The sequence below is a fragment of the Vanellus vanellus genome (assembly GCF_965231255.1).
Source record: "Vanellus vanellus genome assembly, chromosome: 1".
NCBI lineage: Eukaryota > Metazoa > Chordata > Aves > Charadriiformes > Charadriidae > Vanellus > Vanellus vanellus.
This window is the reverse complement of record NC_138905.1, coordinates 123,456,379-123,483,086: the sequence shown is the minus strand read 5'-3', so window position 1 is coordinate 123,483,086 and position 26,708 is coordinate 123,456,379. Positions and strand designations below refer to the sequence as shown.

At 51.1% G+C, this 26,708-nt stretch overlaps 1 protein-coding gene across 1 annotated transcript; it reads left to right on the top strand.

Annotated features, from left to right (window-relative positions):
• Window positions 1-1,243: 1,243 nt before the first annotated feature.
• On the top strand, window positions 1,244-25,937 carry LOC309677480 (cystathionine beta-synthase-like; the record flags this gene model as incomplete). Its single annotated transcript, XM_082490283.1, has 16 exons — window positions 1,244-1,255; window positions 3,019-3,203; window positions 6,900-7,006; window positions 9,532-9,666; window positions 11,121-11,200; window positions 12,415-12,546; window positions 13,829-13,898; window positions 15,117-15,208; window positions 16,345-16,470; window positions 17,508-17,592; window positions 19,505-19,610; window positions 20,208-20,279; window positions 21,536-21,670; window positions 22,217-22,325; window positions 23,072-23,156; window positions 25,652-25,937. 16 exons carry the CDS (start codon window positions 1,244-1,246, stop codon window positions 25,747-25,749), a joined length of 1,629 nt encoding a protein of 542 aa, XP_082346409.1. The 3' UTR covers window positions 25,750-25,937.
• Between the last annotated feature and the right edge of the window lie 771 nt (window positions 25,938-26,708).

Here is a 26,708-nt window from a genome sequence, read left to right as displayed (position 1 = left end):
AGGTCTCCCACCTTCACACAGGGCTTGGCAGGCGGCTGTCCCCACAGCCAGACATGTGGTGTCAGCTCCCCACGTGTTCAGCTGAGACACAAAGTGGCTCCTAGGTGGCTGCCCTAAAGTAGGGTTGCAAACTGGATGTGTGTGTGGGGGGGAACCAGTGGCACCGGGCCCTCGCTGGTGATCCCCACAGCTCAATGTGAATTCTACAGCTGCCCCACGGGGAGAGATGGGGCAGAGGCAGTGTGCCCACTCAGCCGGGGCTGGAGGGCAGAGGGGGCTCGTGTGGGGCCCCACAGCCATTGCCAGCCTCCCTCGGGGCCGGCACCCAGTGGGGCAAGGAGCCACAGGCCAGCAAAGCGGGAAAAGACCAGCAAAACCAGCCCTAATAATTTCAGCCCCCTGCCTCACCTCTCTTTCCGCCCCACCACAAAATGGTGGAGATGGGTATCACCAGAGGGGGAAAAAAAAAAAGGAAAAAAAATACTCATAAAATCTAGTCTGCCAACGTTTTGGTTGGTAACTGGTGACCTCAGTTATGAAAGCGTGCTAACTGCCTCTGATATGCTGTGGCTTATCTCTTCTTTACCCACAAGTGACTTTTGCTCCTTCCCGGTTAATTCATTAGGTAAACAAGGATTTGCTTGGGGAGATACACTCAAGGCCGACGCAAATCCTGGCTTGCAAGGAAATGAATTTTTTTTTTTTTTTTCCTTTAATTCCTCCAAGAAGCAACAGGTTTGGCAGTGGTGGGCAAGAGTGCCGGGAGGCAAAGTTTGCTGGGAGATTTTTTGTTGGACCAGCTGCGGGGGGTCCAAGCCATTTTGGCGTGACCGCCCTGCACCCTCATGGTCTATCGCTGCTTTGTGGGGCTGGGGTTGGTATCTCTGGAGGAGGAAAATATGGCTCAGCACCTGATGTGGAGGTGGCCTGATGTCCCCTGCCTGCCATCCTGCTTCATGCTTCGGTCACGGGGCCAGGTGGTGACATGAGGTTGTTCATCTCCATCTTCCAGGTGCCCTCGGGCCTCTGGCTGAGAAGAAAGCTCAGCCACATGCCACGGGCCATTTCAGCCCTATGCTATGGCTAGAATAACAGTGTGGTGTATTTCTGTGTTTCATGGACAGCCCCATCATTCCGGCCAGTGTGGGGAAACCACCAGGAAAGCACGGCGCTGACCTCAGGTAGTCCTGCCGAGCCGCTTCAAACAACCTCCTGCCAACTGGGTGAAGTGAGCAGAAGGAGGATGGCAGAAATGGTAATTAAGGCTTGGCTTGGGTTCACATGTCGAGCCACAAATTAATTAGATAATCAGGACCCAGCCATAACAGCGTGCTGGCTGCTTGCCTGGCCGCTGTGAGTCAGCTGGGCTTTGCAGGCACTGCTGGCAGCCCGGGTGTCCAGGAGGGGCAGAGCGGTGGCTTTATGGCCTGGGATGAAGATGGTGCTCCGCAGACCTGTTGGCCTCTGCTATCAGTGCTGCGCACGTTGGCTCCAGCATCCTCCTGTCAGCTGCCTGAATTCCCCCCCCGGGGCAGTAACTAGAGTGCATTTCCCACATTCCCTCCCCTCCACCTGGCAGCAGGCCTGCTCCTTCTGCAGGCAGTCCTCTACCTTTAGAAACAAGGTATTTCTTCTTTGTGTCGCTGGTTTGGTTGTTTCAAATTTCAAAATTAACGTCTTGGTTCTCAATCTGAAGTTAAATGTAGAAGGAAGGCCCAACATCAGGGCCTTGAGAATTTCTACTACAGTTAACGAGAGCATTACACTTGCTCTAATTGCAAAGCACACCACCACTGTAATGTAGGAAGATAAGGCAGGCTATGCTATAACCAGCAGGTTAGCGCCAACTTTCATCATCAATCAAAGTAAGGCACAAGTCTCCACCCATGACCATGCTGAGCTTCGCGGTCTCTGTATTCAACAAAGGCTGAACTAAGGCAAATTCATTTTGTGAACAAGCCAGAAAAGAAACTTCCAATTGCCAAAAGAGTGTGTCTTTTCTCCATGCGGCTGGTTTCCTTAGCACAAAAGGGTGGCTGATGAATTGCAGAGAGGGTCACACCAGAGAGGGTCACACCAAAGCTCCACGTAACCCTTGTTTCTGCTATTGGTCAGTAGCAGACGGTGAGAATGAACTATAAAACCAAACTCCTCCTCCAAACCAGCACAGCAAATTACCATGTTCACAGAGCGCAGGTATCATAAGGGCCATTGTGTTTAAAATCCACTAATGAACTTGACCTTTGTAAACTTGTTTAACCTTTTTCTGGTTCCACTTTTACCTGCTCTGCTCCTGCGGTTGTTCCTGATAATTTCATTTTGCCTTATTATTTGATGCTGAGAAACAAAAAAGTGTTTCTCAGTCACCTTCTCCTGATCCCCCAGGATTTACAGCCCCCTCTCACCACCAGCCGCCTGTTTCATTTCCAATCTGGTGAATCCTCCTCTATTTAAGCTGTTTTACGGTGCGACTTGCTCAGTACCCCTGAGCACCTTTGATGCCCTTTCCTGATGTTTTGTTTCTATTAGTTCTCATTTTTTCACTTGTAATACACTCGGGTGCCAGAGTAGAGGCACCTTTGAGGTGCCTTTGAGGCACCTGTACTTTTTTTGTACAAAGGCACCTGATCCTTTGGGGCCCAGTACCACCATACAAGTCTTCTGAAATTATTGCTGGGTAGATTTATCTGCAGTTTCTTCACTGCTAGGGTGAAAAATGCTGCTCTTGACCAAATAATTAAATATGGAGCACCAAATTTTCTAGCGGAGGGGATGCTTCAATGTACATGAGAGCAGGGAAAGATTTACTGGAGATGGTGGCCAGATGATGGTTTACCATGTATGTGGTCTAGCATACCACTCTGAAAGAGAAATTTTATGCTTCTGGTAAAACTGGGGTTTTGAAATGCCAGTAGGGATGCCCCATGCAGGCTGGCCACCCTGCCTGCACACCCAAATGTCATTTCCTGCCTTCGACAACTATTGCCCCGGTGCCTGCCTGCCCGCTTTTCCTCCCAGGTGACTGTGGGTCTCTATTCCACAACACAGGAGTTGACCAAGACATGCCTGCTCATGAACGGCAGTTGTGTGGGAAGTCAGGAAAGCAAAGCCGACAGCATGTGGGTTCTTCCCAACTTGCCCAGTAAGTGCACGTGGACAGCTGCAACGCCTGCCACCAAGTCTCCACATTCCTGTATGCCCTTGTAAGTAATTCTCTCATGCTGGTTATTTCAGAGCGCAGACAGCCCAGTATTTTTTTCTGAACATGAAATACTATTGTTACACCAGGATGGTCATGACCAGAAGTCAGTAGTTTGACGGTATGTTATGTTAACGATGGTTTATTTTCCAGAAGGCAAAACCCAGCTAGTATCTCCTCTGCAGGAAGAACTTTCTCGCTCCTTTTAATCTTGCAGAAAGATATGGCTGGCTCGAGACTCAGCTCTTTGTTTTCCAGCACACATTTCAAAACGTCTGCTAGTTTGGGGCATCTCATTTTAGAAGAATTAAAAGAAACGTATTTTAGAGGTAGATTTCAACCAGGGACTTGTACACTTCTACTCAAACAGTCCAAGGCTGTGCGTACGAAGATTTCTAAGTACTAGCAATGTCTTCACCAACGGCCAAGAGACCTTCACGAAAACAGATTACCATGGCCTAGGCTTTTAAATAAATAGAAAACGGCTCATGCAGAGGTTGCCCGCTCTATGTAAGTGACCCAAGAGTGCAGCGCAAGGGGAAGTGATTGCTGTGAGCGGTTCTTGTCCTCACAGCAGCCGGTTGCCTCCCAGCGTGAGGTAAGCCTGCCAAAGTGCCCAGACTAGACTTGACGAGAGGTGCTTTAATGGCCCGGCAAACCAGACCCAGACAAGCTATTAAAGATAAGGCTGTCCTATAAATGTCAGGGGAACTGCGGACACGTCTCTCCTGTGCCAAAGATGTAAAACATGAATTCAGCTCCAGCAATGTGAGGAACTGGAGCCCGTGGGAGGTGCGGCACAGCTCCGTGTGGATGCCTGCCAGCCCGGAGCCAGCTGGGGGGGCTTCGTTTGGCGTGGCGGGCAGGACACAGCCAGGGCACAGCCCCTGGTGTATGTGAAGCCCAAAATAGCCTCCAGGTCTGGCCCATGAAGGAGGAGTGGGCTCGACAGCCTCAGAGCTGATCCAGCAAACGTGCATCCAGGCACTCACCCAGTGCAATCCCTGCAGCTAGCACCCAAGGACAGGATCATCTCTTTTCAGTCAAAATGTGGGGTTTTTTGTTGGTGATCATGCTGAGCAGGATAACATTCTTGGTTTTTAGCAAATTGGCATCAGGGTGCCACGGGACAGCAAGGCAGGGCTGGTGCCAGGGCCCATCCCACACCCCAGCCAGGAGGTGGGCAGCCGGGGGCAGGGTGGACAACCAGGACAGCCCCAGCCCTGGGCATCAGGCACCTCCCTGGGGATGGAGTCTGGCTGCTGGGACCCACACAGCGTCACTAGGGCTATGGACTGAAACATAACCTGCTGTATGGCAGTGAAGAAAATGCACCGGGACATGTTACACTATTTTTTTTCCTTCGCAGCAGTGTGTGGAGGAGGGTTGTTTGTTTTCTCTGCTCTGGGTAAACCACAGATGGCAGCTGATGTGGCAAAAATCTCTGGACTTTCTGAGATTCCCATGCAAAAGCTGATTAAGTTTTGGGTAGAAGCAGAGGACAAAGGGGGAGGAAGAAGACAAGATGTTATTTTAATTAAGAATATGAATTTTTTTAATTTTCCCAAAGATACAGAAGTAGACCGGTTTTGACAGTCCTTGAGATAATTCTGACCCACTATAACCTCAACAAGAATCACTTGGTTTGCCAGGACTTTTTTTCCCCTGGACATCTTGTGGAATAACGTGCCATGAGTAAAAGCAGAAATTTTGGAGAAAAACCATCCTTGTCTACTGTGATCCTGAAGTGATACCAGCAGTTGCAGGACCAGGGTGTCCCACCACATCCCTTAGGAGCACCAAAGGCCTTTGCCACAGATCCTTGTATCCCCATAGACCTTCTGTCTTCAGGGCCACGCACAGAGCTCATGTAGCTGGGGAAGGAAGCTGGCCTCACTCATATTATTTTTGTAGTAAAATGTGGTAGTGATTAGGAAAGGAATTTGATAAGAACCGCAGAAAATTTGCCCTAGAGCGAGAGAAAGGCTATTCTTTTGGGGAGACAGTCACTACGGCTGGTAGCAATACAAAAGAGCAGTCCTGTTTCTGGTTCCCACCTTTGTCCTCCCGGCAAGGCTTGCCCCGGCGTGCAAGGCAGCATAGGTTGCCTTCTCCTTCCCCGTCCCCTTGGCAGGCTCCACCACTGCAGACCCCGGAGCTGCACAGCAACTCGCGGTGCCACATCACGCCTTGCTGGGGTTCAAAGGGCACAGTAGCATCTCGTTTGCCACAGTTACTGGCTGAACATAAATAAATGGTCTCGCTTTCTTCTTTCGAGACGGATTCCTGCAATTTAGACGTGTAACGTAATATGCAGGTCACTCTCTTGAAAGCCAGGCTCTAGTTAAACACCACCTGAAGGAGCTGGAGTCTCCTCCTGCTGTGGCTCAGCCCCACTGAAATCCCTGAGAATTTTGTTGGCTTTTGGAGCAGATGGAAAAAGGCTGCAGCTGTGGGGGAAGCTCATTTATTGAGCTATCACCTCACATTTGCCAGTAGAGGCTGCGAAAGCGCAGTAACACTTTCCATGGAGGGAAAGGTAAGAGCACGCGTGTAATACTCCCTCATTCCCATGCTTGAGCTATAAGGGGGCTGGCTCCCTTTGGTAGTAAAGACCTGCAGTAAACCGCAACTCCTGTCATCTTGCAAAGCAAGAAGTGTTTATATCACGCCTGCAAAACAGGGAGGGAGGTGTGTGTGCCTTTAAGTAAATCAGCATGTCATCCCTGCACCATATGGACTTTCTGTCAGCAGACAGCCAGCTGCCTGGCTGTGATAGCAGACAAGGATAACTTGGGATCAAGGTTCAACGGATGATAGTAGGCGAGAGCTGTGCAAAGGAGAGCTGAGCAGTGAGGGAGTGGGGCTCTGTCACCCCACTCAGAGGGAGACTTGCTGGCTATCAACCAGGGGCAATATGTTTGTGGCCCCAATAAACGCAGCCCTCATCAATCTTTTCCCTCCGTGTTTTAAAAAGTTCAAGGACACGGGTTCCCTGGCTGCGTAGCAAGATGCGTTCAGTTGCTTGTTGGGCAAACAAATCTCTTTCATTCTGGTTGCAATTGCCGTGACGTGGTTCTTGGCTTCTGCCAGAGTCTGACAGAGACCAGCAAAACGGGGTGGCTGGATTGCACTGATCCAAGAGCTCAGTTTAATTATTTGCCAAAAAAGCTCCAGAGTCCTCTGTAGCTTGGGCCCTTCTGATGGCTTGGAGCCATCCTTGCAAGGCTGGGAGTCCCGGCCAGGCAAGCAACAGTTGGTCCAGAGATAGCTGAAAATGCGAAAAGCAGAGGTGGTGCTGCATAGGACAGAGAAAAGAGGAGGAGCCTTGGGTTGTGCACAGCCTTCTGGCTTTCTCACCCACTATGTAAAATCCCAAGGCTTGTCAGCTCTTCTCACTTAGTTATAGGTCTGGCCTAGGACTTTCCAGAACAAGATATTTCAGAACAGCCCTGAATATTAATTACCTTATTTTTTATGCAAAAGAATTAATAACTCATTGTAAGAGTGATGGAAAACCATAACTGGCTCCTGTTGCCATAAATTGGTGATGTGGACCTTTTCTCTTGGAGTTGGGGTATCTCTCGGTGGCCTTGCTAAAGTTGCTGAAACCTCACTCAGATTTTATCTTGGTTCACGTTGCATAACAGTTGCTTTGATTTGACATATTTCTTTTTTTTTTCTTTCTGGATTATTTCAGGCCAGAAGAAACAAAGATCTTGCCCAACATCCTGAAGAAAATTGGCTGCACCCCAATGGTCCGAGTCAACAAGATTGGGAAGTCCTATGGGCTCAAGTGTGAGCTCTGTGAGTGTCCCCTTTCCACCAGGTTTTTCCGTGCCATGAGGTGAGGGTGAGGGGCGGTGTTGGAGGGGGGTTTCAGAAGAGGCTCTGTGGACAGCAAGCAGAGACGGGGAGGGCCAGATGTGGCACGTGTTGGGTACTCCCGCTTATTAGGATAATTACTCTACAGCCATTTGTCAGACCAAACAGGATGGTTTCAAGCTGCAACAAACAGGGGGCTAATGGTAGTGGAGGTGTCTCTCCTCCCAGATAACTGCAGCATAAGCTCAGAGCAGAGCTGGGCTGAATTTGGGGACGGATGGATGGATGACATCACAGCAACGGGCAGGGATGCTGCAGCACCCAGGGTAGTACGGGGCGTGCACAGAAACAACTGACAAAACCTTCCTGAAACATGGTGGCTGGGATGGGGTGAAGGGCACGGCAGGACACATGCCGCAGCCTGCCCAGGCAGAGGGGGCAGCCTGGGCTGCAGGGGACACAGCCAGCATAGCCCGTGGCCACCAGGAAGAGCTCCCATGCAGGGGGGACTCTGCTCTGCGGTGGCATCATCTCCGCCAAGTCAGCTACAGCCAGGCCAGGCACTGCCTCTGCTCTGTCACTGTCCCGGGGGCAGTGACAGCTTCCCTTGCGGACCTTCCCAAAAACGCAGCTCCAGGCAGAGCAGCGGGGGCTGCAGACAGCTGGATTCATCAGCAACACATGTGCCAGGCCCTGGTGCTAAAAGCCAGGTCAAGGCGCTGGCTGTAGGGCCAGGTTTTCCAGCAGGACCTCAGTCCTACCCCTGAGGAGGTGTTAGCATAACGCTGGTGGTATCTCATGTAAGGATTGGTTTCAGCCTGGTCCCCTACAGACATAAGGCTGATATGATCAGAGTATCTCTGTATATATGGACTTTTCAGTCTCCTTTCCTGTAACTTTTAGCCCTATTAATTAATTTTAGCCAGATGAGGCAGAAAGGCAGATGTCTCGGAGGCAGTAAGATTCATGAGGGCCAACGTAGCTGGGTAGGAAGGAGAGACTTGATGAGTGCTCACACTCAATAGAAGGGCACAGCGGGACCTTGTGGTCCTGTGTGGCAGCAGGGAATCTGCATGGTAGCCAGCTTCTACCGGGCACATGGCCACATGGAGCATACTGTGCTCTTCGACCAGATCCCTCCTTCGAATCTGGGATCCTTGGGCTCCTAAGCCTGCAACCTCCACGTTGCACCACCTCTCGCTTCCTGGAATGAGACCTCAGGGGACGGTGGGGGACTGTGGAGCAGAGGCGGCAGAGGTGGGAGGACAGCTCTGCAATGTCTGGTCCCCCTCTGAAGCAGTCTGTCCCTTGGAGGATGTCTTGCTGAGGCAAGCACCAAACGGGAGTGGGAGGATTTGGCACAAAGAGCAGCAGGAAAGCTGGGGAGACCCTGTTTGTTGGGATGGTGTCTCCCTCCCCTGGCCCAGGCGAGCAAGGAGAGCCGGACAGGCAGAACAGCTGCGTGGTCCTCTCTGAGCTGCAGGTCAGCACAGAACCTCTTACCGAGCAAATATTAGGAAAGCTTGCAGCACTGCCACGTCGAGGAAGCTGTTATGGTTGGACGCGATTACCTTGTAATCTCTGTGCCTCCAGGGATCTCTGCGTAGCTGAAGTTTTGGCAGTTTTGCATTATAAAATATAACGACGAACACAAGGTCTTTTTTCCCCCGTTCTGGCTGCTCAGGTGTCAGGTTGATTTGTCAGCCTGAAGTAGCTGTGTCTGCTAGGATGAAGTGAATGACACCCTGAAAGTACCCATTTCTCCCTGTTGTCCATAAACAGAGCTCAATGCTTTCAGTCCAGATGTAGACGCTCACTAAAACCTTGGTGAGAAGAGTCCTGCCCCGCATATTAGCAGTGTGAAGGGGCTGATCAAGGAACCAAGGTGTGCCTTGAAGTTTGTGCACACCTTGAAAAGTCTCTGTTAATTGGGATTTTTGGCAGCTCAGTGAAGAAATTCTGATTTTTGTTAGCACTTGAAAGTGCCATTTCTATGGTTTGTTTTTCTTTACGGCACCCCATTCAGGACTAGAGATCACTCCTACAGAAGGGCACCTTTTTAGATACCCGTTAATAACTGATATGCCCTAGGAAAGACTGTGAGACCTTGCTGTTAACCCTGACAGTGCCTTGCTCAGAGAAGAGCCCTCAAGGCGGGGCAGCATACACCTCGTACCGGTATGAGACCCTCCCCCTAGCAGTCACTGTATATCCAGTCGATTTTAAACCCATCCAGGACTTACCAGGCCTGACTGCTGCCTTCAGGCTGCTGCAGGTAGATGAAACGTGGGGGAAAGAGGGACCGTGCGCAGGTACGCTGGTGGGTAATCCTATGACAAGCTGCAGCACCCCACAAGCAGATGGTGGATGCACTCCCCTGAGCAAAGGACTGTCCCACAGGGGAGGAATGGGTGTCCTCAAATGACTGTAGTGATGGCTGGGGGAGCAGGGAGTTGGTGCTCCCAGCTGCAGCTTGTCCCCGACGGAGCCTCACCTTTCCTTTCCAGTGGCAAAATGTGAGTACTTCAACGCGGGGGGCAGTGTGAAGGACCGCATCAGCCTGAGGATGGTGGAAGACGCAGAGAGAGCTGGGATCATAAAACCAGGAGACACACTGATTGAACCCACTTCAGGAAACACAGGTGGGAAGGGCAGAGATGATCCCTCCGCTGGGGTGCCGGGCAGGGTGGCATTTCTGAGGGGCTGCAGGAGGGACAGGGATTCGAGGAGCTCTGGCACTTGCAGTTACAAGGTCAGCTTGGGACCCCATGGCTCTGGCTCCGTCCTTCCCTCGGTTCCTCTCCCAAGGGCCATGGGCATCCTGGGGTGCTCTGAGGTGCCTCATGGCTGAAATTCCCAAGGTCCTGTGAGGGTCCCATGCCTGTGCAGGTGTGCCTGCCGGGTTACCTTGCAGCCAGCAAACAGCCTTGGTAGGTGGAGGAGCCGGGGCAACCCCCAGGTGTTTTCAGGCTGGGAAGTTCTTGAATATCGCGAGGTTCCCAGAGAGGGTTTCCCTGACAGGCTGGAGGATAAATCATCTGGGTTTTTTTCTTTTTTTCCTTGTCACTGTCACCCCGCTCGGGCACTATATTATGGTGGGGTATGAGATGAGGGGGGACAACAAAGGAGCCTTCCCCCCTGCCTCCTATTTTGCAGCCTGCACAGGACCATCGGTGCAAGTTTCCATGACCCTGTGCTGCTCCCTGCCCCAATGTCCCCACCACCTCAGGGACACACGTGTGCATAGTGTGCTTTCCTGGGAGAAGGCACAGTGGTGGCTGTGGAGGTGCTCTGGGCAGAGCTGTGCCCCTCACTGCCCTCCCTGCCTCCCCCCTCACCACCCATGCAGAACAGGGCTCCTCTCCAGGAATTTTGCTCCTTCTCAGTCTGTTGGCTGCAGGTACCCCACAGCCAGCACCCCCCTTTCCCCATCCTCACCCCCCCCTCCACAAGACACGGGGTCAAGGGGAGCTGTGTGTCCCCAGGGCTGTTCCCTCACTGGCTCCCTGCCTGCCCAGTGCGGTCGGGGCGACTCCATGCTCCCCACAGCCTCTCGCAGGGACACACTGGCTGCTCCAGCCTCACCTTCCTCCTCCAGCCGGGAAGCAGCTGGCTCCATCCATCATCCCCCAGTGAAACTGGAGGAGCCATTCCCTTTGCCTGCTCGCCACAGGGTGACACGTGCACCTTCGCTTGTGTGTGTGTGTGTCCAGCTGAGAGCATTGGAGGGGGAGAGGGAGGAAGGCACTCCTGAAGCAAAACCACCTCCTCCCTCCTGAGTTTTGGAAAGCAAAGGAGCCTCAGTGAGGGGAGGAAAGTGCTCCCCAGCCTTACCGTTCGGTCTGTGCCACGCTAACAGGTTCCTGCGAGCAAGAGGGATATGGCAGCTGGGATATATTAGCACATCCTTCCACACTCTCTGGTGCTCCCAGCACGTCCCGAGAGGCTCATGGAGGATGCCTTCACCTGTAACTCGTTGGTGAACATTTCTAGGTTACGTTCACCGGCGGGAGAGAGGAACTTAGGAAGCAACACACATCGGTCGGCCTTGCCTAATGCTGTTGTCAACCAATTCCCTTTCCTCCCCACCACCTAGGAATCGGGCTGGCACTGGTAGCTGCAGTGAAAGGTTACCGCTGCATCATTGTCTTGCCGGAGAAAATGAGCATGGAGAAGGTCAGAGCTCTGTACGGTATTACCCCACAGCCGGGGAACACCTCCCTCCCTGTCTGTCTCTGCCCTCCCTTTCTACAGATGGATTGCCCTCTGCTTTAAAGGGTAACGAGCCTTGCCACACGCACTGACATAGCTTTGTAGTTATTCAGAAGATTTCCTCTTGGTGGAAAAAAAAGCACACTGTGATGGCTGATTATCTCGCATCAGCAGTGCAGCTGGGGTCACGCATTAGCCAAACACGGTGCGTGGCTGCAGGGAAATGGAGCAATATCTGTTGTCTGTGAGGGCAAGGGCTGGATGGAGCAGAGGAGAGGCAGGCAGGTGCTGGGGCTTGGCTGCCGGTCCTGCTAACTTCCCCTCCGGCATCTGATGTGCCACTTGGTCTCTCTTGTGTCTCTATGGTTTTCTTACGGAGACACTTACGGTTGTCTGAGCTGCTTTCTCGAGATGGTGGAAGTCAAGTCACTTGCACGAGAGCTGATGCTGTCCTGGAGATGGCCGAGATGTCTGCCTTGGGTAGCCAAAAGTCTCACAAACTGCTCAGCTGAACTCACGCCAGTGAAGCCAGACCTGGACCCTGACTTGGCTCAGCTGAGCCCTTCTCCAAAGCGCCACTTTCGTTTCAACCTAAATCTCACTTAAGCTCAGTCTGGATCAGGTGCCACCTCCAGCTGCCATGGGCTTCATCTCCAGGCACCCCAACACTCACCCACCCTTCCCTTTTGACCCCCTCTCCCTCTGGCAGCCGCATCTCCTAGTGGATTAACACCCTCAGGCTGATTTGTAGTTGCTCCTTCCCAGTGCTTGGTGAGGGGAGAGGAGGGACTTGGGGCAAAGACAGCTTTAAGACCTCCTCCTTGCATGCAGGGGCTCAGACCACAGCACATAGGAGACGCTGTTCCCGACCCTGGTTCCCTCTGCCCCTTTGCAGCACAGTGTTACCTACCTCTGCTGTGTCCCCAGCTTGTCCTCCGAGTAGGACAGGGCACGAGGCCAGGCTTGAATCCATGTGCCAGCTTCAGGCAGGAGGCCCTGAGTTCCAGGAGGATGTCAGAGATAGTATAACTGAGAATCGGACATTGTATCTCCAAATGCTAAATGTCTCCCGCATGCAAAGCTCCTCTGGCATCTGACACTGCCATGAGCCTGCAGGTTCGGATTACCATCGCTACGTGGGATCGGTTGTGTTACATCTACTCTCTTCCCTCCCAAAGGTCGATATTCTGAAGGCGCTGGGTGTTGAAATTGTGAGGACCCCATGCACCCGCTTTGATGCCCCGGAGTCTAACATTCGCGTTGCCTGGAAGCTGAAAAGTGAAATCCCAAACTCTCACATCCTGGACCAGGTAAACGCCGTTCCTCCACTGACTCTTCTTCCAAACACGGTTTACAGCGTGTGCTCCAAGTGTGCCTGTGTTTGGGAGCTTCGTTCAAACTGGCAGCGGGGGCAGATTTCGTCAGTGTTTTATAGCGTTTGAAACTTAATCGCTCTTCTGTAAAGCATGTGGTGGCAGAAACAAAATAAGCGACACTTCCAAACCTATAATACTTCTGCCAAAGCCTGGATGTGGGTGAGGCTGGGTTTTCTCGCACACTTCAAAGACTCCTCAAATTGCTTCAGATTTAACTTTGACCTGAAAAAAAAAAAAAATCACTTTTTATGCCTGGCTAGCAGCCTCTGTTCTGCCTCAAAAATAAGCCTCGTGCTGTAAAGGGCAAACGCCAATGATTCGTGCAGCACTGGGTCTTGTACAGGAAGGCACTTCTCCCTCCGGTCCAACCCAGCTGCAGGAAAGCACCCCCCAGGCGAGCAAGGATCCCCTATAGTGCCGAAAAGTCAGGGAAGCACCTTCCTTTTAAGAAAAAGGGAGCTCAATGTCTTAATACACTTTTCCGAAGCAGCCTGGCCTACGGGTGAGAACACGGGGCTGCACGTGTTTCAGTGCTGTAGCTGTGTACCCCCTGTGGCAAATGCCTCTGTACAGGCAGGACAACTACTCTGGCCCGCGGTTGCCAGCCACCTGACTCGTGTCCTTGCCAACCACAAATGCCTCTAAATGACAAAGCAGCTCGCAAAATTAGAGATATATATCTGATACTTGAAAAAAGATTTCTAAGATGGCTTTTGAGGAAGGATATTTTTTTTTGTTTTGTTGTCTGAGATTTTTAGGAGTATTGTGGTGCTGTGTTTTCAGCTTTTTCAAGGCAACAGAAAAGGCTAAAATGCTTCTGTCTGAGCAATAGCTAAAATACTGAGGACGTCTCTCTGCTAAAGCAGCTAGGGCTTTAGCAAAACCACCAGATCCCACAAAACCTGGCAATGCGGTGTATGGGACAGCCGCACCGCTCCGTAACGAATAGGTACCAAGTGCCAAAGAGCGAGTGTTTGTGAGCACATTTAATCTTCCAGTGTGGCCAAATCCCAAGTGTCCTTGGAAACCTGTCACAAAGTGACAACCAGGAGGAATACCTGTGACCTGGCCTGGCCGGGTGGCAGTCCATCCCTCGCCAGGGAGAGGAGGGGGCAGTTGCGTGCTTTGGGTAAAGCTCATCAGGAGCTATTGCTAGTTTGGTATTTGACCTACGCTTCACACAGTAACTCATGCTGTTCTCTGTTGAAATAAACAGTACCGAAATCCAAGCAACCCCCTGGCTCATTACGACACCACAGCTGAGGAGATCCTGGAGCAGTGTGAAGGTACTGTCTGCGCTGTTGTTCCTATGTGCTGAGGATGTGCGGAGGGCTATAGCCCTCTCTGAGAGGCTTGTTTTACACCGTTTATTGATCTAAATGTCTAGAAACAGCCAAAAGGGCCTCTGCAGGTGAAGGCACCCTTGACAATACCGACACGCAGTGTAGCAACTTCACATAATCCACTCCAGATCCACCTGAGCCGGCCAGACTTCCCTGCTTCAGCCTCCCATTTCAAAAGCCTAAGGGAGGACACCAAAGGCTTAACAAATTCAGGCTGTACCCAAGGAGGAAGAACCCATTTCTCAGCGGCTACAACATCTCTGTGACCTGTCAGCTGAGAGCACAAGATGGCCCAAGAGGTCTCACTGGGGAGTATAAGTCCATCAGGGCATGGGCAGGCTGCATCTCATTTGCAAATCAAAGTAGACTGAAATTTCACAGACTAACGACATTTGATGTGATGGCTGGGAGAGGATAAAGGATTATCCAAATCCATGTCTGTGCAGATAGAAGTGAAATTTATTGCCAGTACTGGGAGCACTGCAGAATGTAAACACGACTCAAGGGTTTTAACTGGAGAGCAGTTATCGTAACAGTAAAACAGTCGGGAAGCAATGGGAACAAGAGTCCCAGCCTTCCCTCCACTACAATGTTTAGATTTGCTCCTACTGGCTGCCAGCAGTGAATTACAAGTCCCCTTTTCCCCATGCAGTTGCAGCATAAGTCTCTGAAGGCCTGACTCTGCTTCTGCTCCCACCAGTCCTAAATCAGGATAATTTCACTGGTGCCAGTGGGGCCACCTCTGACCAACATGGCTGCCAGGGCAGAGCTCTGCCATCTCTGCACTGTGGGTGTTAACGCTAGCCGATTATTGATAAGTGTGTGCTTTGCTTTGATGTGGTGAGGTTTGAAAGGGCTAGAAGTGCTGAGATACTCCCCCCCCCCCCCTTAAGCCAGTAGATGCCAAAGATGCAGAAATCATGGAGACCAGTGGGAGATCTGGAGGTCAAATTCAGCCCCCTGCACTGAGGCAGGATCAACTGTGATCAGATCCTGCAAGCTCATCAGAGCTTCTCCACAGGACCATGCTTTGGCCGCTAGATGGTCTCTGCCTATCCTTTCTGCACATGAGGTTCTAGCAACTGAGGGATGCTGAATAGAGGGGAGACTGCTGGAGGCCATGCTGAGTCCCTGCAAGCCTCTCTCTTCCCTGACCTGCAGGCAAGGTCCACATGGTGGTGATTGGGTCTGGCACAGGAGGCACCGTCACTGGCGTCGCCAGGAAGCTGAAGGAGAAGTGCCCAGAGTGCAAGGTAAGCTGGGAGGCAGGGCTGCCCGCTGGGAGCCGTGACCCCCCTGGGTTTTCCTACCTGTGTTTTTGATCAAGACTAACCCCACAGCTCACCTGAGGTAGCAGTTGTTGTCTCCACCTATTTGTTTTTTCACGGGGAGCTTGGCTTTTGTTGGAAGCAATTTGGTGTTACGCTCAGCTTGACCTAGATCCATCCGAGTGCCTTAGAGGTCAAAGTCTCCCACAGCCCCCTTACTAATCCCACCCTGCCTGGTGCCCTGCCCTTTGCAGGACACTGTCAGAGGTCCACCGCAGAAGTGGCTGGCCCAGCTGACAGCATTACTGCTCCTGGTTAACCCACCTGCTGGAAGTTTCCGTTCTGACAGCTCAGCAGGGGCTGCTGACTGTGCAAGTGCTTCTCATCTGCCATCACAAAAGCCTCCATGCTTTATGGTTGGCACCAGCCATAGATGCTCATTCTGTGCTTCAAGGCAGACTGGAGGCTTGACAGTTACTGCCTCTCTGGCGTAGCCATTGCGTGAGTCACCCCTGATCCACCAGAGACAAATTGAGCTGGTGTGGACCCAGCCACTGGAGGACCTGGGCATGAGATTACCTCACTGACTGCTTGAAGATGTGTGTGGAGCAGTGTCACCATCCGTCTTAAGCTGAGTGCTGAGGGAGGCAACCTCAGCCCAGGCGGAAAGCTATAAGCAACCAGGGAGGTGCCACTGTCAGCCGAAACAACTAGATCCAGAAAGGATGTCTGTAGCCATGAGTTTCCATGGGTTTGAGCTAGCTGGCTGGCTTTGCTCTGGAGCAGATTAAAGAGCACTCACACTATCCTAAAGGTTGAGCTTTGGAAGTAGCAGGTTCTGCCAAAGGGGTGATGACAAACTTCTTGCGAGTGATAACTTTTTAAGCCACCAGTATCTTCTGCAGCAGCTGAACACTACCTAGGATCTATTTAAAAGGCCAGTGGGAAACAGTACCCTTTTGTCCTGGAAGCTCTCCGTGCTGCCAGTGGATGGGAATATTAATAAATACCACGGGAAGGAAAACGTTGCTGCTAAGGGCAGGGTAATTTTTCCTTTGAGTTGTGTGTTTGACTATTTCTGAACTCCCTTTGTGGTTTAACAAAACTTCCTTCCCTCAAAGATCATTGGTGTGGATCCCGACGGCTCCATCGTCGCTCTGCCCAGTGAGATGAACAGGACGAACACCACAACCATCGAAGTAGAGGGCATTGGCCATGACTTTATCCCTACTGTCCTTGACAGATCAGTAAGTATTTGTGTGATGAGAGGCCTCTGTCTGATCTTTGGCTTTGCATCCAGCCTACTCCCAGGTTCAGAGGTAGCCAGCTGTGGCACCCAACTGTGCCACAAGGCTACTTGTACACCTTCCCAGTGCAGAACAAGCTGTTGTGGGGGGATTGGGACCCCAGCACTAAAGCATCTCTCTGGGTAAATCTGACTATAACTGACCTACAAGGAGCAGGCAAATACAGGGGCAAACGAGGAACGTGCCACAGTACCCGCCTCCTCTGCTCAGCCTCACCAATGCTCAGAGCATGCCTCTTTCACTACAATCACACAGAAGAGGTCAGGGCTGAGGCTGCTCTTCGTCACGCTAGCGTTTCCTGAGCCTTCGCTGTCACAGGCACCACACGCGCAGAGCAGAAACCTTGCACCATTTATGGGCTGGAAGGCAAGATCCAAGCCATGTAAGATAACAGATCATGAACCTTGTACCGCTTCTTGGCAAGTCTCTTCTTGGTGTATCAGTTGCCACCAGGCACAGAGCTTTAAAGCTCTAATTCAAGCTGCCTGTGCTCCCCCGGCCTCATTCTTAGAAAGGTCCCCCACAGCCTCAGACCCCAGATTCCTTCTGCTTTCACATGTTGTGTTAACTACACCTCTGCTGTTGGCACATGGCTTTAGAGCTGTGTCCCGTAATAATCCAAAACTCTCTTTGTAGTTGGATCTGATTTTGCCTGGCAAAATCTTGACCCTTAATGTAGCCTAGCCCGGGACATCATGAACACCACTCCCTCTTCCCCATCCTGACTCTGGACCTGTCAGACATCCTGAACTCTCCAAGGAAAGGGTGCTGGATGGAAAGGCTGGAGTGGGTGCCTGCAAGCAAGGATGCGCCCTCTGGACTGAGGATGCCCTGACAAATGCTTTTGCTTTCAGCAAGTGTGGAAAGTAGCTCAAGGCTGCCAGATGTTGTAGGCATCAGCATCACAGTGTGCCTCAGAGGGTTGGGACAGCCTGAAATAACATCGCCAGGAACCAACCTTCTTGCTTTCTCTTCAGGTGGTTGATCAGTGGTATAAATGCAACGACAGAGACTCGTTCCTCATGTCTCGCAGGCTGATTAGAGAGGAGGGATTATTGTGCGGTAAGCACCGATAACAACAGTTGCTTCTCTTAATAAACTTTCTGAACCTGTTCCTTTTGGGACCAAAGTGCTTTGGGGTAGGTGCTCTCTGCATTTTGTGTCTGCTAGGTTAAGAGACCTGAATGGCAAACCCCGAGCTGGTGTGTAGGTCACTGTAGACTTCAGAGGTGTGGCAGTAAGTCAGTGGTCTGGGACCTGACTCATCGGCCACAATAATTATAGAAGCAATAACTCTCCTCTTACCGGAACACTTTTGCACATGGAACTGGATCTTCAGGCCTAACTGTGTGTGGTGTAGTGTTACGTGGGCTGAAGAGAGGATTAATGGGACTCAGGGCAGGACAGGTGGTATAAGACTGTCGCTCCTCTAACGACTCTGCGAGGCTGTACTCTCCGTCGTTGAATGGTTGCCACACTAGAGGTGCCAGGTTTGGACCAGGAAAGTTTGAAAGTAAAGAAAGTGTAAGATGTTCTTACTGAGTATTTCTCCCCCTGCCAACAAGCTGTAAGTGATCCCTCCAGCTTTCCAAAATGAACAGGTGCCCTCAGACAAACCCTGACTGTACCCTAAGAGCCTCTACACAACATCGGCATTTTTCAGCCTTCCCTGACACTGAGCAGAGAGCTATAGGTTTGCTCCCAGGACCAGACAATATGTAGGCTTGTAGTTACAGCTGATAAAAGTCCTGAGCGCTCACATCCGGGAGTTAGCAACCAATGATAGGACAAGGGGTAATGGATTCAAGCTGGAACACAAGAGGTTCCACTTAAATTTGAGAAGAAACTTCTTCTCAGTGAGGGTGACAGAGCACTGGAACAGGCTGCCCAGGGAGGTTGTGGAGTCTCCTTCTCTGGAGACATTCAAAACTCGCCTGGACACCTTCCTGTGCAACCTCATCTAGGTGTTCCTGCTCCGACAGGGGGATTGGACTAGATGATCTTTTGAGGTCCCTTCCAATCCCTAGCATACTGTGATATTGTGATACTGTGAGTTTTGAAAAAGATCAGGCCATTTGTAATGAAACGCTTAAGTGTTGATTTAACCTAGTAGGCACGGAGTCACTGTGTTTCAACAGAAACCACTTGCTGAACTCAACTATAATTTGTGAATAGCTTCATGTTCCCTCAACTGCATTTTTCAGAGCCTTTCCTCATTTGTTTGAAAAATGTGACCTGGTGCTAATTAACCCGCTGTAAAATACGTGCTGCCTTGAATGCGGTGTGTAATTGGCACACAGATAGTGGAATGTGTTTAACTTCCAGTACTCGAACTACCGGTGGAAGAATTGCCTCTGTAAAGCAGGGGCCTGTTTTCTCTACGTGCAGCAAACCACATGCGTGCACACAGACACAGGGAGCGTTTAAGTCTTTCCATCACGTTGGCCTGGTATTCCAAGCATGAATGTAATGTTTATGGTTTTTTCAGTCTTTACAATGCATTTAAAGCCAACCTTTGATCGCCAAATACGTCAGCCAGAAGCTCTAGATTTGGCATGTTTTTCTCCTCACCCAAAGGAAGGGTACAGCATGGACAGCAATGATATGAATGTCCCCATATTAAATCTTTCAGCCCTTAGTCTGCAAAGAGTCACCACAAGAAGTATTTCGTGAAATTCATAAGGTTACTCTTATGCTGCCTCAAAAGCCCATTGCCAAGAGCCACCATATGAACACATCCCTTCAGTTCCTACCTCTTCCTGACCTTAAAGCCTACAAGGCTGTGGGGTCAATCGTCCTCCCACTCCCAGCATCTTGAGCTGTCCTAGTGTACAAGGTGCCACCTCTGCTACTGCTTTGCCTGGGTGCCTCTGCACCGTTATCTGGGGCAGCGCTGTGCACCACGCACCAGGACTGTGGCCCTCCACCCTGGGCAGCCCCAACACTTGTCTCTCTCTTCTCGGTACCCATCCAGGTGGCAGCTCGGGCAGTGCCATGTCTGTCGCTGTGCGGGCTGCCAAGGACCTGAAGGAAGGTCAACGCTGTGTCGTCATCCTGCCTGACTCCGTCAGGAACTACATGTGAGTTTCTTGCTTCCTCACCTGCTTTCCAGCAGTGGGGTGGGAGCTCCCGTAGTCTTCTCCCCACTCTCTCTGCGTGTAGCCCGCGTTGGGGGCATGGGGGCATGGGGCATGGGGCTCTTTGGTGACATGAGATCAGCACTACTGAGCCCAGGTTGTGTGGATTGCTGAGAAGCCACCCCAATAAGTCTACACTCAGAGTGAGCCCAGAGCTGGCAGTCTCCCTCAAGCAGCTCACAGAAAAAAAATAATACATAAACAACAGAGAGAAATAGCATTCCACTGTGGCAAGCACCAGGGGCTGGGTGTTGGGACGCTTGGGTTTTATTTCCTCTTGTTACTGACTGACTGCACGGAGCAGGAATCAGTCAAGCTACAGTTTTTGAACTTGCATGCCTAAAGTTGGGAAGGCAAATAGCTGGCATGCTTCTAAGAGTTACTGAGCACCCGCAGCTCCTGTTGACCTTAAAAGGGGCTAAGAGCAGCCAGCTGCAAAAATCATGGGAGCCCCGGGGCAGTGCTGCGGTCTAGTGCATGAAACAGAGCACGACTTCTTCTGGAAGGGTCACAGACGCACTCTTTGTTGGTGATTTCTAGGTCCAAATTTTTGAATGATAAGTGGATGATAAAAAATGGTTTCCTCAATGATGTCCAGGAGCACAAGCCTTGGTAAGACAACTTCCGCCGGTATAAACTGTGCTAAGGGAATCAGCTTTCTGAGTCTGGAAATTATTATCTTCAAAGGAAAGTATTATCTTTTAGTATTTAGAAAAAACACAGTTAAGTCCAGATCCCTCTGGGGAGGCTGTAATGTCAGATCCTCTCTTTTGAGTGGTTAGATATCCCAGTTCTCCAATCAAAGTCTATAAAGGAGCTGTTTCTGTGCTGAAGTTGCAATCTGCTTCCACATGGCAGTCATTGTCCAGGCCACCTAAACCCTGCTGAGCAGAATGGCTGAGGTGGGCGTCCAGCTCCACTCAAAACCTCCTCTCTCTACTCCACAGTTGATGTTCAAAGGCCAGCAGGGAGATAGGTCCCTCCTGTAGCAAGCACCCTTTCAAACAGCTCTGGGGGTATTTTCAGGCAGGGAACAGTAAATTTTCACTTTCCAGAGCTGCGGGCCAGAAAAGATGACCAACTCTGCTGTCTCTTGCACACCATGGAGAAAGAGTCCCCTCAAGGCAGGGAATCACAGATAAACTGCTGATGCCGGTTGACATGTGGCTGGGCAAATGCTGGTTGTTTACAAAGGGCCTAGTCTCGCTTTAAAGACAGCAGGTATTACTGATGTCACCTGCTCCTTTGGTCTACTGTAACCAAAAGCTATTGCAAAATATTTCCTAAAAACTTAATACATTTCCAAGGCCTCTCATGCCTGATTAGAATTGCTCTTGGCCCTTCCAGCCTCTAGCATTGCCCTGCCTTTTCTGCAAGGACTGAGGGCTGAGCTGATTTTGGAGTTGCCTTTGGTTCCCAGCAAGCAAGCATAGCTTGTCCTTCATAAGTCACATGAGCATCTCTGCTAGGTTCTCTCCTAGAGGAGCTGCAAATGCTGCATTTTGAGGACCGAGGATACAAACCAAAGAAGTAAAACTTGTAGGCCTCCCCACTCACGAGCTCGAAGTGAAGCCCTCAGTAGCTTCCTTGGATTCAGGACAACTCAGCAGCTTGCTAACTGCTGGCCTCAGCCCTGCCTCTGGAGCTGTATGAACACCAATCATAGGGAAAGCTTGGCTTCAACTGGACCTGGCCATGGTGGACTTGCAGTATTACTGCTTTGGGGACAGGAGTGGAATGAGCTTTGCAGGCAGGCAGAATATCTCTGTGTGGTTGGTCTCACTTCTCCTGGCCTTGCCACCCTGAGCAAGGCCCCCAGCTGTGCAACAGAGGGTAACAGCTTGGTGCTGCCATTTGTCATTCAACAGGTGGTGGAACATCAAGGTGCAGAAACTGAATCTCTCAGCCCCTCTCATTCTCCTCCCAGAGGTCAGCTGTCAAAAGGCAATTGAAATCCTCCAGGAGAAGGGATACGACCAAGCTCCTGTTGTTGCTGAATCAGGGTAACTATTTTTACTCATTACAGGGATGGCCATTCACATAGGAAAAGCAGCCATGATGAAGCTAGATCCAGTGATGAGTCTCTTGTGTTGGATTCTTTGATGCATGTTTTTAAAATACCATCCGCCCCTTTGTGAGGATTCAGCAAGAAAACTCACTGTAAATGAGCTAGTTAAAATCAAAGCCAAATCTGGTGCCCGCCAGACTCAGCAGAGGTTGGATCGGTGCACAGGCAAGGGGAGGCCAGAGGTGAGGTGAAGGCTGGGTGGGAAACCCACACAAATAAGCAACGGGAAAGCCCACAAGTTTTCCTTCTCCCGGTTGCTAAGTCCTGTACTTCAATAGCAGACTTTAACTACTGTTAAACCAACAGCTTGGTGAGGACAAGGATCTTCTTGTCCTGCTCAGATGAGGAGAAAGCTGATGCCTCCCGCTTGACTGCAGCAGCAATTTAATCACTGACTTCAAGGGGAGTAGCTCAGCCACTACATAAAACATGTGCCCTACCTCAGGTCTGACCTTTTGGAAAACTCCCTGTTCCCCTACAGACTTATTTTGGGAATGGTGACCCTCAGCAACACCCTCACTTCAGTGCTGGCTGGAAATGCGCAGTTCTCAGACCCCGTTACAAAGGTCATCTACGACCAGTTCTCAAAGGTACCGCTAAGGCTGTGGCTCGTGTGAACTGCTGTCCGGGGATGGGGAGAGGGGAAGAGGTGCAACACCACCCTGAGGTGTGAGAGGAGCTGGGAGAAGAAGTCAATGAAAAGGCAGAGAGGTGAATGTAGAGAGAGGTGGGGAGGGTGATGGCGACACCATGGAGATGAGACTAAGGACAAGCACCTGCAAAAATGCTGCTCAGCCTGTGGGGTTCAGACATGGGAGCTTTCACACCGGGAGCAAAGCCTGTGAATGTCCACCCCCAATTTTACGTTGTCAGAGGATTTCATCCAGCTGGGGAATCAGCACCCTCTGAAATCAGAGCCCAGCCATTGCCAGGGCTCAGCAGGGCTGGGGCAACAGGCACGGGCTCTGGCAGAACACAGGGCAGGTCCTGTGGGTGTGCAGGGGAGGGGTGCCTGGGTTGGAGGGCAATCAATGGTCCAGAGATGGAGTGAGGTAAATGGATGGTGTTTTAGGAAACGTGGAGCCGTCACTTCATGCTGGCCCATGGAGGCCCTTTGGGCTGAGGGGAGACGACACTGTATTGCAGCTACAAGGCCAGGTTTGCAGGTTGCCTGCATCCCCTCCCACCTCCCCAAAACAATGTGGGTGGGTGAGGCACACCTGATCCTGGTCCAGCTGGTTGCCACCCTGCCGACTCACAGCTACAGTCAGAGGCAGGAGTCAGGCTCTGCACCACTGTCTGTTAAATGTGAAATGTCTCTTTTTGTGTTGTTTAGATCGGCCTGGAGGACAGCCTTGGGAAGCTTTCCTGCATCCTGGAGAACGACCATTTTGCTATTGTTGTACACGAGCAAATGCAGTGTAGGTATCTGCAGAAGCCCTGTGTGGGCTTTGCACAAATGTTTGAGAGAGGAAAGGGAAATTCTCAAACTGAGCTTGGTAGGTATCAGCACAGCTGGTCCACATGTCCAGCCTCTGAGCCTTTGCAGGAAGGATTTCTGTCCTGTGTCTCTGCAAAGCCCTGGAACTGCCAAATATTCACCCATTTCTTTTCCTGACACCACAGGGATGAGGGGAGAGAGGGGAAGACTTAACCACAGGAGCCTGGGACCAGCTCACTACTGGATGTGTCTCCTACAGGAGCACTTCCCAATTCCTGTCCATGGGAGCTGTGCTGTTCCCCCAAGCAGGGGTGATGGTGAAGCACCCAACAGCACCATCCCCTCCCCTCATCTCATGGTTTCCCATGGAAATCCACTTTTGGGGATCGGAAGGTATTCATTACGGGATTTCATTTGGTCCCCTCTGACAGCCAAAGTGGACTGTAGGTAGCAGCTTGGGGTGCAGTGCCTTTGCTGCACAGCTGTAGGCTCAGGCCTCTAGTACTCATTTAGTTTCTTGACCTTGAATTCAAATCACTGCCTTGCTGGTTGTGGGAAACTGAGGAAACGGGGGGAGTCGGGGATCTCTGTAGACTTAGTATCCCAAGGGCAAGGTCGAAAGGAGCGTTTGGGCACATTAGATAAAGCTTAGGCGGAATTTGAGCATGTAAGTGCAAGAGAACAATCTACGCAGTCTGCATCCCACTGCTTAAAGACCTTCTGCTGTGCATGACCAGAGGCTGTGACATCTTCTCTGAACAACCCTGTTCCCACTTGCCACCTCTGGAGGTGCAGCCAACAGACGTCTTTATGCCTGTATGCCCCAAGGGATCTGGGTAAACTGATATGCTAAGGGGCCTTTTGCGCTGGGTGCTATCAGACAGCTACCCTGGAGGTTCAGGATAAGTCGAGAAAGCTGAAAAAAAATGCTTTGGACCATGAGGAAGCCCTGTGGCAGGGGCACATGAGTCAGGAGGCACACTGATGCGTGCAGCCTGCAGCATCTCTGTATGAACCCTACCTGGACCATGGCTGGGTATGGGGATGCTCTGCCAATTCGGGAGCACCATTGGACTAGTCCAATAAAGCAGCCGTAGCAGCAGCTTTGATTTATTCTCAAACCACTGTACAGCCACCCCCTGCCTGGAGAAGCAAACCGGCTCAGTAGAGTCACACGCAGTAGGACCACATTAGCAGGAGGGTTGCTGACACATTGATGGCAGCAGGGATCACACCTTGTTGCTCCTTTGACCAAAACGGGTATGGGGAAAGGTGCTGTTCTGCAAATCTGACCTGACACACCTTTCCGGTCCAATTATACCCTAAAACTTCTAGAAGTAGAAATTTGGCCTTATCTCAAGGGTGTTGCTTTGTTTAAAATGTTAGCAACATGAGAAAGCAGTCAGAAGACCCATGGTTAAGTCTTCTAAATTAGAGCTGAAGGGTGTAATTATATTGATTTTATGGGATTGCACATCGAACATGCAAAGCATTCCTGTGGTGAGCGGCATGCAATATTGCGCTGTATTGACTGCCAGCAAGGGACTGTCTTCTGAACTCGGGGCTTCTGAAACCCACCGTACACAAGCGTCCTGGTCCCTCTGCTTGTATCTCCATGGCTTGCCGCCCCGAAGCCCCCTCCGCTCTAACGCAGGCTTGCAAGTCCAGCTGTGTTCCCACAAAACGTTGCAAACAAAAGTCTGCCGTTCAAAACTGCCTTTGATGCACATTTCCAATTCTTGCCCCAAGAATAACGCCAAGCAGAATTTCTCAGCTATGCTGTCATAAAATAACGAAAATCTATTCTGTATCACATTGCAATATAAATTAAATGGTATCCACAAATTAAATGATACCCACCAGAAAATATCAGCCAGATGCATGCGGCGCCTCTTGCTCTGATTTTCAAACACCACCCATTTTCTTTTCCAGAGCTGCTGTTTTAATGCCGTCACAGTTACCCCCTTATTTATTACTTTCTTCCCACACCTTCAGAGCTTGCTTTTTATCTCGTGTTTGGACTCAGGTGGCTAGTTTTATTTTTATTTAAGAAAACATTTATCAGATAGTTAAAGCAATTGTTGCAAAGCTGTTTTATTAATGGTGGTGTAGGACGTTATGAGAACAGAGCAGAGAGTGTCTCACTGCTGCTCTTAAAGGGTCTCATTAGTTTGGCCTGAAAAGTTTGTGGTGATAGAAGCAGGACTGGAACAGAAGTTCGATAAAAACAACTGGGAAATTAAGTTTCCTGCTCTGGTAAAGGGCGCATTATTTGCAGCTGAAACCTTCCTGACGTGACCCCCAGTAACCCAACTGAGGCTGCATCAGCCATTTCTGTTGAAGCAGAGCTGGGACAGCTGCTGTCCCCCTTAAAGTTTTCTTTTAATAAACGAACAGCAGCCTCTGCACAGCTGGGGGAGGGGGGGGTTCTTCTCCCCCCCCCCCCAACTAAACAGGCATTTTCTCTTCTTACAGTCAATGGAAATGGCAGTTCCTTCATGAAGCAGATGGTGTTTGGTGTGGTCACAGCGATGGACCTCCTCACCTTTGTCAGCAGAAAAGACAAGAAGTAGCGCGTTGGCTTGGCTGCACCCACCTCTGCTCCCCCGGCGGGGCCACCCGCTCCCCCCAGCCTCAACCACCCGGCCGAGGGTGCTTTCTGGTCTGATCCAGCTGATAGATGCTCAAAATGACGAGGGGAATATTGTAATGTAATAACCATTTGTCCGCTAAATGCCACCCAGAATATCACTAAAGAGAAGATGACTAAAGAAATTGCATTTAATAGTTGTGTTTGGTTACGTGGATCTACCCAGGGCTGGAGAGGTAACGTGGGGGGAGGGATGGGAAGGGGGTAGCTGCTGCTGCCCAGATGCTGGGCGGGTGTGGGGTTGGGTGTGTTTGCTCGCAGTAGCTGCCGGTGGTGTAGCTGCCGCGAGTCATCCTGGTCCCACCAGGGCTGGAACCTGTCTCCACCATGAGAAGCTCTGGCCCACTTGAGGGCTGGGGGCAAACCACATCATGGCTGCAGCTTCCTGCTCCTCTCCACCCCTCACAGGGAGGGCTGCAGGCACCCCCCAGAGACCTTTCTTCTCACCCTCCAGCTCCATGTGGGCACCAAGGAGGCAGCTTCTTCCTCCCCTCCACGGGGGTGAGTGGGAGAGGCAGAGCCCTGCAGGAGCAATGAGGAGGGGAGTTGGTGGGACGTGGCACCCTGGTACATGAAAGGTGGGGGAGGTACGGGCAGGAGGGCTGGGATGGGACAGGTGAGGGCTGTGACGGGCAGGGGGGGACGAGGTGCTGGGCAGGTGGGGAATGATCACACCTGTAGCAGCAACTGGCCTTTGGAAGAAAGCCCCTTTCTCACCTCTGGGGTAGCTGGTGGCACTGGGTGTCTCATGCACGGTCCCGTGGGAGGAGGCAGTGGACTGAACCCGTTCAAGAAGTAAAGAGTCATTCTCATGGTACAGTAACTGGGAGAGGGGATACGGCTTCATCCCCATGTCCTGTAAGAGTCATCTCATGAATATGC